Consider the following 13435-nt stretch of genomic DNA (forward strand, 5'->3'; position numbering starts at 1 on the left):
CATTAGATTTACAATAAAATCACGTAAAAATCGTTAGACGATTTAAGGCATGTCTAAAGAAAAATTTACAAAATCATAACGTCTCGCGTTCATTTCTACCTGTAGATTAACATTAATCTCAGTCATAACATTTAATTCACTTTTCGTCTTCTTCTAGTTCTAAGAATTAAAAAAAAAGTTAAAGAGTAAATTAAACTAATTGTAAGATTAAAGTTAATCTACATTGATAGAAATGGGCCTCAGTGATGAAATTCATTAAAAAAATGCCGTTCTCTTATTTCAGAATTTCGAATTGTTAGTAAAATCGCACGTATGTTAATGAGAAACGCTGTGAAGGAATCGAGTTCACGCTACCGTATTAATACATGAAGTAACAAAAAGGTCGTGTCTCAAATTCGCAATTCACTTAAAAGGATTCGCATTTCCGTTTGCACATCCTCTTAGATATATATTTACGTATGTAACTGCATTTAAAAAAATTCGCCGATAACTATAACGACTTAGGATACGACATTGAAGGGTATTATCGAACACTATGCAAACGTGGCCCTCGTGCGCTTCGTCGTCTTCTTGACATGATGATTTCTGGGCTTGCGATGATGATTTCTCTGGGCATATTAATCAAACGCAATAGCAGCTTCTGCTTTTCAGAAAAGCTTTGTAACAGTTGTAACATTCTTTTATATATGATTGGTATCTTAGTGGGTCGAAATAAGTCAATCATATTAAAGAATCTTACAACAAAACTGCTTTTTCTGCAGAACGCAGTCATTAACAATCTTTGTAATCTTTATAACAAAACGCAAATATGTATAATAACTGAATCTTTACTCAATATTTATTCGCGACAAAGTAGGAAAGAAATTTTCTCGCGGATTCCACTTAACTGTAGAAATGAAATGTAGAATATTATGAAAACGCATTTATACCGTTGCACCCATGATCTTAAATTGCACAGAGAAAAACGCGCAAGAGAGAGGACTCGAGCGGTTCTTACGTAATCGTTCACGCACATGCAAATCACGCAGTTTTGCAAAATGAAACATTAAAACAAACACCCTGATGAACCCGTCCGGCGCGATTTTTATTTCGCGTCATTTTAAAAGCCCTGACGGGAGAAACAGATACAATCACGCTCCGAGATGATCCCTAACGATTCCTAATTATATACGCAAATCTGTATCCTTTTAATCATGTTTATCGAATAGACAGACTATATCGCTCAGTTTTCTACGCAATTAGTGATTTATCTGATGACGAATGAATATACATGAACGCGGATAGATGACTATATGCTCGAAAGAATCATATCTAGGCGGTTTCTCTCGCGTAAACTTCATTATTGAATATTGCGGAATGTCATCGGATCATATTATTATGACAAATTTTCTGGCGAAAGTTTAAGTTAATAGACGCGATATCCAAAACCAACATAGCTTGTTACAGCATAAAACTGCAACTGTGTGTGTGTGTGTGCGTGCGTGTGTGTGTGTGTGTGTGTGTGTAAAAAGATATATTTTTATTTTATTTGCTATCTGAATGATCTATCCAATGACCAATCAAGTGGGCAGATAATGCTTGTGCTTGAAAGAATTTTTTTTATTTCTGCAGAACTATTTCTCGAATAGGCTTCTCTACTGCAGAATATTTGGATGTTACGTTACGACAAAAAGTTTAAATAAAGATGTAATATCGAAAAGTAACACAATTCATTACAACAGAAGAAATATGTAATCAAATGACTCGATATATAGTAGGATAAAGAAAAAATTTTGAAATTCATCCCTGATTCAAATATAATGATATCGCTATAACTCGACGAAATTCGTCTTTCCACGTATTCTCTCAACCGATCCCTTCCGAAACAATTCTTCCTATTATGCGAATGATGATGAATTCTGCGACAGGGACATCCACGTGCTATGCTCAGCACGCATTCCTTACAGATATTTAATTACTTATTTTGAATATTAAAATCTTAAACTGTTGTTCAATGCTTTTAATATTTGAAATAAGCAATTTTTAGTATTAAATTGGATTTCTGTAAGAAATGTCCAAAGTCAGGAATAAGACATGCCTTAATGACATTTTTCACAAGTTTTACATGCCGATTTTGGACGTGCGTGCTGTCTGATAACAATAACGGTCTGATAACTGTGTTGCGATATACACTGCCAGTACTAAAAATCTATAGTACACGTTACATATATTAGATTTTCAATATAGGTATAGTGTATATCGGAATGCGACCAATATCATAAAAAACAAGAGATTTATTTATCAACGAAGAAAATCGAATATTCACACGCTTCGTGGAAATGTCTCTGCGGCGAAGTGACTATAGGCGAATGACCTAGGCTAACCGTCAATAGTGATTAATTATCATTACTTATATATATTTTTATATATATATATATATATATATACGTATATATATTTTTATATATAAAAAAGTGATGAAATCTTTGTAACTATCTATCATTTAACGATAAAGACGTGTCTTGCTTTTCAATTTTAAATTGCTGAGTGAATGTACATTTCCCTTCCAAATAATGTTCACTCGATCTTCATCGATGCACTTTTCACTCCACGTCTTAGTTGTTTTACACGGCCACGTCCTCTTGCGCATTTTCTTTTTTAAACTTTAACAGTGGCTTTCGCGTCATTTAATGTATGTTTTATGTATAATACACGCATTATATCTCGTAATTTATTCTTTTTTTTTTGCATAACTTGAAAGAGGCAGTATTCCCGACAGCTTCTCGTCGTCCATCGTAAAACAAGTCACGAAAGTGTCATCGGCACATTTTTCACGTTTCTTCCCTTTCTTTCCTCCTTTCCCTCTTTTTTTAACTATTGCACATGAACGCGTATACATTAGTGAAGATTATTCTAATAATTGAAATAGGACCCAACGCGTCATAAACTTGTAGATCTCTCGATCTTAGCAGGGTGCTTAACGACATTAACGAATACGTGACGAAAGAAAATAAATAAAATACATAAAGAAAATGTCGGGGTGATAAAACCATGAAAAACACGCGAATATATCACTTACGGAGGGAGGAAACAGAAAGCGAAGAAGCGGTAAAAAAATAACGGAAACGCCACGTTTGATTCTTTTTCCAAATATTTTTATTCTCTTTATATCATTAAAAGCACGAAAAAGAGAGAAAAACAAAAGGCTGATTTTATCAGAGCTGTTTTTTTACGCCGTTACTTTTCCTCCTGCGTCGCAATTATTCTCTACCGTACGTCACATTTTCAAAAAAGAAAAATAAATAGTTCCGCAATTGTATTCGCGCGAACAGCAAGATGTTAAAAAAATTATTTCCGCTTACAGTTTTACTTGCTGGTCCTTTATTTTTCACGCGAATGCCATTAATATGACTAGAGGCTTAATAACTTGTCAATTTTGCGTTATTCGCCGACAGGATTTTTTTTCATATTTGTACCAAAAATAAGAAATCATATCGTTCCAGGCTTCAAAGTACAAAAGGAGAAAATCATCTCTTGAGAAAGCCATGGAATTGCGAAATGCAAAAAGCACAGATCTGTTTCCATTAGTCTGCTCACTAAAGTTTTCTATTCCTTCGTAATTCTCTGCTCTAAAATCATTACTTCTTTCATTTCAAAGTTATGTTGGAAGTACCGAAAAGGGGACGCATCATCCACGTTTCTCGCATTTTTAACGTAACGCCTGATATTTTACATCGAACTTTGGAAGAATTCTTAATAATACAAAGAATCGAAGGAACAAGGATCTTCTCTTTTGAGACAGAGAAAGATCTTTCCCGTTTGATATCTAACAAGTATAAAGCATTACGTAAGCAAGATTAGTTATTTATATATACGTGTAAAAAAAGAACCGATTTTGCGAAATTCGAATATGTTCGAGGTTTGCAATATCTCTCCAAAATCGTCGGAGACTGGTGCTTGCTTGCTTTGTAGCCAGACAAATTACATTTTTTTTTTGGTTCCACTAGGAAAAAATGTTTCGATAGTCGCTTTCCGGAATCCACGCATTTTTCTCTCAATTCTCTCGATTTTGACAACCGACGCATCCCATCATAATTTTTATCGTGATACACAACAACTTTTCATATATACAAATTATATATTTTATTCGTAATTAAAACAAAGGTTCATGGAATTCCTATCGAATTAAAATATTCATTTATATATCATAAATGAAAAGTAAAGCGCATCACGCAATTAACTACATATATATGTGTGTATAGGGTGAATGTACAAAATTCTTAAAAAAAGAAAATAAAAAAGACGCTGCCGGAACGTGGTTGCCGGAAGGCGATTGGACCATGTAATCCTGCAATATTAAGAAAAACCATCGATCTTATGTACTTATATATTAAATATTAATAATTATAAATTACGATCACCGTTAATATTAATAGTATAATCATTATCATTAATATTATTATTTTAATTTTAAATGCATACACAGTTTCAACATTTATTTTTGACAAAAAAGGACAGAACAGGCAGGAGTGAAAAAAAAGGAACGAAAAAAAGATAACAGCGTGGAAAAAAAAGAGGGATCTAGATAGGAGAGATGAAAGTTATAAAAAAAAGCTATCGAAAAAATACAATTACGTACTTACATGTTTACAAAAAAAGGCCGTGATAAACAAAATGTAAATAAGAACAAAGTATTAGAAAGGTAATAATGATAAGGGAAAGAAAATTTCGCGGCCTTTTCTATTAACCTGGGATTCTTTGGGTCCTATTTCAAAGGTACTTTTAGCACGACTCTTCCGATCGAGAGCACGTGCTTGCCTCGTGCATGAGGATTGATTGGCGTTTAATCGACAGTGGGGAAGAGATACCGCCGAGACGATAGTTAGGGATTAATTCTTCTCTTTCTCGCCGTTGCCGTAATTAGAGATAATTGGACAGGGCGGAGAGAGAAAGTTAAGGTATAGACACTATGAACTAAACGATTACACATTACATTAAACGTACTCGACACTTCACGCTGGCATTCCCGTTGCCATTTTCGTGCAATCTTAACGCAGTCACGATGCAAAAACAGATGAAACTATCTACGCTCTCTCCCTCGAACTTTAGTACATCGCTCTTTTCGTAATCTTCCATAAACGTCAACGTCCAGATGAATCGAATACTTATCAAAGGAGCAACTATGTTCTATAGTTCTGTATTCAACATTCGTCTTGTTTATCCGCGCGTCTCGATTTTTTTTCTTTTTTTTTTTTTTGATCGACAATTGGCCGCGCGCCTTTGGCTCTCATTCTCACGCTCTCACAGCTCTCTCTTTCTCTCTCAATCTCTTGTACAAAGTGTTGAATCGCTTTCATACTCGCAAAAAACGTAGACGCAGAACGGCCTATGGCAGAAATCTATACAAAATAAATAACGATACATTTAATCAATCGAGAGGATTGTGGTGCTGATAATAGTAATAATAGTAATAATTGTAGTGGTGCAAAGTTGGCGTATTTTATCATGATAAGAAAAATGATCCTCTCTCTCTCTCTATCTCTCTCTCTCTCTCTCTCTCTCTCTCTCTCTCTTTCTCCCTCTCTCTCTCTCTCTCTCTCTCTCTCCCTCCCGTTTGACGGTGCTCATGAACGAGGGCAAAGCTCGCGTGACGAGTTATGTGTGACTTGGATGTGTCTCGAGGCTGCTGGACGATCCGCACCGTTCCGCCGTTTTCGCGTGCAAGTGTACGCAATTCGTGTCGTAAATCTCCATCGATACACATATATGTTCAATGTGCGCTGTATAAACTCGAATGCATCATTATTGGGATTATGAGCTTGACTGTGCTTGTCTCTCATCTCTGAATCGCGACGCATTATTACGATTACATGTCATGCTCAATAAAATCTCATTTTGCGCATGGGAAAAATAATTCGTAGCTAATCGCCGGAGCAAACATTAACAGCGTTTCCTCGGCAGTGAACGCTTGAACCTTGGTTCGAGATGAAAATCTCTCGACGATCGTCGGCGCGAGATTGTCGTCCGTCCTTCGAACTTCGGAATCCTCGATTGGGAGTGCCCCCGTGGGAAAAGAACTATCAAGTTGTGAACTAGCACGTGCATCTCGAAGGTTCGCGAAGAAAGTCCTTGAAAAAGGGAAAGATAAAAAGAAAGTCTGCGCCCAATGCCGCAGAGTTCTTAACTGTCGACCTTGTTGGCGCTTATTCTCCATTCTTACGCCTTCTCATCCTTCGCCGCGCGCTCTTTTTCTGCAATGTATCTTCGTATTTGATATAACTCGAGAATTCTTAGAAGCGTTGATATTCGTGGTCCTTGTCGCCGACTTTACTGCGTCGCCAGGTCAAGTCAACTACGATGCGCTTGCCGTGGGAATCTTTTTTACCACCATAACCCAAAACGTTCTTGAAATCACCGTCGTTGCTGTTGTCGCTATTATCATGGGTCTTCATACGCTCATAATTGTTATTGTTGCTGCTACTACTGCCGTTGCTGCTGCTACTGTTACTAATCCGGTATCCAAAGTTTCTGATCAGCATCAACTCCGGTGAACCTGGCGAATTGTTTGCCAGTGTCGTGGCTGCTGGCATGCCGACTTGCTCGGTGGTCAGATGGTGGTACTTGATTCTTATGCTGTAAATTGGTTGACTGTAGTTGGTTCTTTGAAGGAACGTCCTTGGGACAGCCCCAAGTTAGTTCCAAATGCGTAGGAACGAATCCCAGGAGCCCGTCGCCACCGCCATGCCGTCTTCCGTCACGCCGAGACAAGACACACGATTGTCATGCCCAGCGAGAATTCCTAGAAAACACAATTATGGGAAATATTCTTTAATACAATAGTAAGAATAATTTTTATCTTTTACTACAATAATTAAAATTGATAAAATAATAAACTCGAAAGAAAATGATCGAGAGAAGGGCCTCGAATAAAATCTCTCTTCTCTCTTCTCTCTACGATATTAAAACGGCCGTAGGTATTCAAGGTATCAACCTACCAGCTCGCTCTGTTTTCATAGAATCCCAAACGTTGCAGTTGAAATCATCGTAGCCCGCCAGCAATAATCTACCGCTCCTGCTGAAAGCTACGCTGGTGATACCGCAAATGATATTGTCGTGACTATACATCGCGAGCTCCTGATCCGCCCTAATGTCGAAAAGTCTGCAGGTCGCGTCGTCTGAGCCCGTCGCGAAAGCATATCCATTCGGGAAGAACTGTGAATAATATATCCAAATCATCAAGTTAATCCTTAATGAAATCTTTCTCGAAAACGCATTAGCATTACCGTTATGAAAAGGTAATACTTTTTTTTTTCTTAACATAATCTCTCACCGTGACGGCGTTTATGTCACTTTCATGACCTGGGAAGGTCTGCTTACAGGAGCCTTCACGAATGTCCCATAACTTTGCGCTGGCATCGCACGCACCGGACACGAAGGTGCGTGTATCCGGCGCCAACGACAGAGACATCACATCGCCAGTATGCCCGATAAACGACGTACATTGCTGGCCAGTTTCGATGTCCCATAAAGCACTGAATCAGAACAATTCAGTATTCTAGTTCGCGTTATAATTTTCCAAAGTCTTCATCGGAATCAACGACGGAAAGGATTTGGGAATAGACAGAGAAAAAAAATTTTTTTATCGTTTTCTATTATGTATTAGGTGTTGGAATTAATTCGTAGCGTTTTACAAGTGATGGGAAGTACTTTCATTAATGTATTTTTTAATGCTCATGTGAAATAAATAACATTCTTTCATTAAAAAACGCTACGAATTAATTCCAACACCTAATATATTTTTATTATGTTTATTATGTTTTTACTAAATGCAATAGTTCGTAATGTTTGTATTTGATAAAACGTATTAAAAAATACGATTGTATTCATGATATTTCAATTTTTTATTTTCTTCTAAATTAAAAAATATAAGAGACAAAGAAAAAAGAAATACACAATTTTATCTTGCAAAAATTTAGAAAATAAAATATAAAATATAAATAAAACATAAGATTTTACTATCATAACAATTTTTGATCATCCATCATAAATCTCGTAAGTGATACTTACCAAGACATATCACCGGAACTGGTGACGATTTGGTTGTCATCGTAAAATCGACAGCAGGACAAATATCCAGTATGACCTGGAAGTTCTCTGCTCACCCGAACATTCCCTTCCCTAGTTTTAAGACTATAGATGGAACAGATATTGTCCAGCCCGCCGCATGCTACGTAACTACCCGAAGGCGCGTACGCACAAGTCATTACCCATGATGACCGTAATGGAATCGCGTGAACTTTATTGGTAGTATAACTATCCCAAACGATCAGTTTGCCATCTTGCGATGCAGAGACTAGATTCCTATACACGAGAAACAAAATATACGTTGATGAAAACTTAACAAACTTCCTTTATTTTAATAATTTTGAAGTATCGTAAAATATGAAATAATGATCTATTTTAGTGCTCAGAAATATCAGACGATTTGACAGTTCGGACGGTTCGAATCTCAAGTTCGAACATTAAATATTTCGGACTGAATGTATGTTTGAACTATTTGAATCCATTTCAGAGCTGAAAATTCAAAATTACTACATTTCAAACTCAGATATCGCAAATCATCCTCAGGATCATCCTGAATATGTCCAAGATGAGTATTTGTAGGATGATATCAATAAATATATTGGAATTTTATGTAAATTTAATATGCACATTCAATTACATTCAATTATATATTGGGAGTACAAATTAGTTCGGTCCGTTTTTTTGTGTTCAAAATTTCAAAACAAATGAATGAACAGATTAATTAAAGTATTGTCCATCGGCTACTACTTTTTCCTATCTCTCAGACAATTTTCGAATTCCATCTCGAAAAAATGACTCGTCTTTGGAGGCGATCCAATTTTGGAGCCAATTTTCGATTTCTGCGAAAGAAGTGAATCAGTGACTTGCCAAATCCTTCGGAATAACCAGTAATCAGAAGGAGCAATGTCCGGAGAATACGGCGGGTGCGGTAAAACATCTCATTTGAGCGTTTCCAAATATTTTTTTACGACTTTTACGACATGAGGCCGAGCGTTGTCATGAAGAAAAATAACTTTATCATGTCTTTGCTCGTATATTCCGGCCGTTTTTCTCGCAATGCACGGCTCAAACGAATCAATTGTAGCCGATACCGATCGCCCGTAATGGAATCGCCAGGTTTCAGCAGCTCATAGTAAACAACACCTTTTTGGTTCCACCAGACACAGAGCATGATCTTCGAACCATGAATGTTCGGCTTTGGTGTTGATGTTGAGGTCGATGGCAACGATTGACCGGGCTTAGCGTAGTATTTTTTCTTCTTGGGGTTGCCATAGAATATCCACTTCTCATCTCCAGTCACAATCCGATGCAAAAAACCTTTTCTTTGTTGTTTTTGAATCAGCTGTTCACAAGTGAAAAATCGCCTTCTCTCGGTTTCAGTTCATAAGGCACCCAATTTCCTTGTTTTTCAATTATTCCCATGGCTCTCAATCGTGCAGAAACGGCTTGTTGAATTACTCCCAATGATTCTGCAAGCTCCTCTTGCGTTTGACTCTGATCTTCTTCAAGTAATGCCTCTAATTCTTTGTCTTCGAATTTTTTTAGCTGTCCAGAGCGAGGCTTGTCTTCAACGCTGAAATCTCCATCCTTGAAACGTCGAAACCATTCCCTACATAATTTATCAGTTGGAGCAGTGTCACCATAAACTTCGACAAGCATTCGAATTGGGCTTCAGCTGCACTTTTCTTTCAATTAAAGCAGAAAATTAGAACTTTCCGCAAATGCTGCTTGGTTAACACAAAATTCAACATTTCAAACACAGTAAAAATCAAGGTTTTTGTATAAAACTCAAAGCAATATAAACTGAATATTATTAGCAGATGTCTAACCTCTCTGAAAACGCCAAAATCAGCTGTCACTATGAACCATTCACAACAACCGGAGCCATCTTTTGGAAAACAGACCGAACTAATTTGTACTCCTAATATATTGTGACATTATTACACATGTTTCATCTTCTGAACTGTACTGACATGTACATTCATGTACTTTCATGTATTAAAACTTAAACGACAAATAAATTCATATTAGATTTAGAATTAAGACTTGCTATTTAAACGAAAACGTATTTACAATTACAATACGTAATTACAATTACAATACGTAATTACAATTACAATACGTATTTATAATTACAGTACGTATTTACAATTACAATACGTATTTACAATTACAATATGTATTTAAACGCATTTACAATTATATTGTGGACTGTTTCGAGGTGTCTATTCAATGTAGTTGTAGGTGAATGCATTTTGAACGTTTCCTTATAAATGTCACATTGCGCTTCAAAATATTATTATATTTAATAAAATATTCCTACACATGACTTTTTCTTTGACATTTTTGTAATGTTTATATATTGAAGTCTCGTAAAAAAATTGTTTTTTTTTGTTTCCAAAGCATACTACATTTGTTTACTGTGCGTACATTTGTTTACTTCGAACCGTCCAAATTTCAGACATAACGAATTGACATTTCATACTGATCACTGTTTAAGCTCGAACTGTTCGAACTGTCCAAAATATTCGAATTAGATGCTCATTTCTTTAAACTTCAAACAATTCGAATAAATCGAATATTCAACATGTTTGAATCTTTTGTCTAAGCCATAATCTTCTATTTGTATCTACTATTTGTATAACATTATAAATCTAAGGGTGTAACAAGTGATTATACAATATACGTATATGTATGATTAGTTTTTCATGTAAAAATGCTACTATATTACATGTTTAAATGTGTAACTCCATTTTTGTATACAGTATAGTGTTTACAGTATAGTGTTATTTTTGTACGAAAAACCAATCACACACATATGTATATTGTAATCACTCACTTTTTACATGGTTAAATTTGTTGTATATATTATATATATATATATATATATATATATATATATATATATAGTGTGTGTGTGTGTGTGTGTGTGTGTGTAATGCAGGTGCCTCGAAAAGTCCTATATCATTTTGCAATTGTCGCAATGTTTAACAAGATTTTACCCAAATACTTATCATAACTTACTATCATAACTTTCCAAAAAAACCTCAAGAGACATTACTTATTTTTTTCTAATAAAGTTCTGAGAATTTTTTAATACCGTATTTTCTCATTTGATAAAAATGTAGTGCTAGAAAGTTAATAAAAAATTCTGAAAAAATTCGTACAGTTCTATGAGAAGAAAATAAACAATTTCATCTCTTGCAGTTTTTCTGTGAAGTTGATAGTATTTGAGTACAAAATTATTGAACTCCGTCAGACCAATTATCAGACACCGTATGTACGTATGTATGTTTGTATGTATGTATGTATGTATGTATGTATGTATGTATGTATGTATGTATGTATGTATGTATGTATGTATGTATGTATGTATGTATGTATGTATGTATGTATGTATGTATGTATGTATGTATGTATGTATGTATGTATGTATGTATGTATGTATGTGTGTATATATATATATATATATGTATACATATATATATGTATGTATGTATGTATGTATGTGTGTATATATATATATATATGTATACATATATATATGTATGTATGTATGTATGTATGTGTGTATATATATATATATATATGTATACATATATAAAATATATACTTTTCTACTTTCTTAAATCCTTCTTTTCAAAAAATCACTACTATTGCTACTAAAATTTTATTCACGTTAACTTTCTAGAGACGAAGATCAAAATCTAACATAGTTATTATGTTGAGTTTATGAGATTCGTTGTAATTTAATATTGATTAAAAGGTATTAATTAATTTCAAAAAACTAAAATAACATAACTCGAATAAAAGAAATGTATATGTAAATATTAAAAGTTTATTTTAATAACACTTCAATAATTCGAATTTGCAGATGATTGAAGAATACAACTGAGTGGATTCAATAGAACCATCATCAGCTCCAGGTGATTAAAGTGATAAACAATTTCACATGCCAATCGCTATCGAATTAACGTGTTTGCATTTAACATCATACCTCGAGTCACTTCCCCAGTGCATCGCATAAATTTTAGCTAAGTGACCGCGAAGCGTACGTCTCGTTCGCATTTGTATGCGACCGATAGATTCCATGCCTGATGTGGCCTGGGCCAAGGTCGTGTCGCATGCTGCTTTCCTGGCATCCTGCGGCATGAAATTACAGGTAAATTTGTAAATAAAAGATGCGGATTCGAATCTTGATTGAGGCAATATTTTTCGCAATAAACTATTAACAGTTTTTAAAATGCTTATATTGTTAATTTCTTATAGACGCTTATTAACATCAATATTATTAAATTGCTTGTCAATTTAATATGTGGTACTATTACTCTAGTTCTGTTCATGATTGTGTTTCGAGACTGAAAAAGATTTCGGCGCGCGATTTGCACAATTGGAAGTGTACATAAACACTGAAATATTAAAGCACTAAAATCGACTTTGATTGAATAGAATTATTTCTCTTAATTGATTTCTTCTCGTCGGTTCAGTTTGACTTATACTTGTATGTAAATTTGCATTAGGATCTATTTCCCACATTTAATCTCTAATATACGCGATTTACAATAATGTGATAAGAAAGACATCGTATGCAATTATTCGTTACATTAGAAAAAAAGATTAGTTGCTGTAACAATTTAGATAATAAAATATGGCATAACATTTTTATATGGCTGCAGTTTTTGGTTGTAGCAGCAAATTTTTAGTTGCGTTAACATATCGAAATCATGTACTGACATTGCGAATAGGCTAACGCAATTAAAAATTTGCTATTACAACTAAAAACTAGTTGCTGTAGCCATATAAAAATGCTATGCCATATTTTACTATCTAAATTGTTGCAGCAATCAATCTTTTTTTTTCAGCGTATTAGCCACGTAATAAACAATGACTAGAAAATTTTATTTGTAAGCATCGTACAATTTAAAGCTTCCAAATTTCACGTTGAAACAGCATCTTAATTGGAATGCGCCTGTAGCGAATATACACATCACATGAAAATTTAATAAATTTCATTTCCATGTGAAAACTTCGTTTAGTGTCATTCCTGTGTATACACGAATTAAGCATGAAAGGTCAAACGACGATCATGATCGAACATGTCACTAAATTAAATAGAATGCTGAAAATTTCCACAAATTTCAAAGAATTAGAAAAAGGAAGTTACGGGACGAGGGAAAAATCCGGTAAATAGTGCTCGTGTATTTTTAATCCGATATTATGTCGCAATACTATTTCTTTCAGCTGACCTTTAAAATCGGATTATAATATAGTAGACAGTAGTACTTAAAGCGACTTAATACTGGAGTATATTGGATATATAACTCTTTGCCTTTAGTAGACTAAAGATATACTAAAGATGTACGAGTATGTA

General features: G+C 34.7%; 1 protein-coding gene across 1 annotated transcript in view; it reads right to left on the minus strand.

The window, feature by feature from the left end:
- Positions 1 to 3112: 3112 nt before the first annotated feature.
- Gbeta13F (guanine nucleotide-binding protein subunit beta-1) overlaps positions 3113 to 13435 on the minus strand; it is a 40835-nt gene continuing 30512 nt past the window's right edge. The window contains exons 3-7 of the mRNA XM_011065282.2: positions 12062 to 12207; positions 8047 to 8340; positions 7310 to 7511; positions 6975 to 7191; positions 3113 to 6778 (exon numbers count right to left, since the gene is read on the minus strand). Of these exons, the coding sequence (XP_011063584.2) occupies positions 6672 to 6778; positions 6975 to 7191; positions 7310 to 7511; positions 8047 to 8340; positions 12062 to 12207 (966 nt within the window). The 3' untranslated portion in view covers positions 3113 to 6671. The remainder of the gene's footprint in view (positions 6779 to 6974; positions 7192 to 7309; positions 7512 to 8046; positions 8341 to 12061; positions 12208 to 13435) is intronic.

Source organism: Acromyrmex echinatior, chromosome 13 (assembly GCF_024713525.1).
Source record: "Acromyrmex echinatior isolate Ae372 chromosome 13, ASM2471352v2, whole genome shotgun sequence".
In the NCBI taxonomy this organism is placed as follows: domain Eukaryota; kingdom Metazoa; phylum Arthropoda; class Insecta; order Hymenoptera; family Formicidae; genus Acromyrmex; species Acromyrmex echinatior.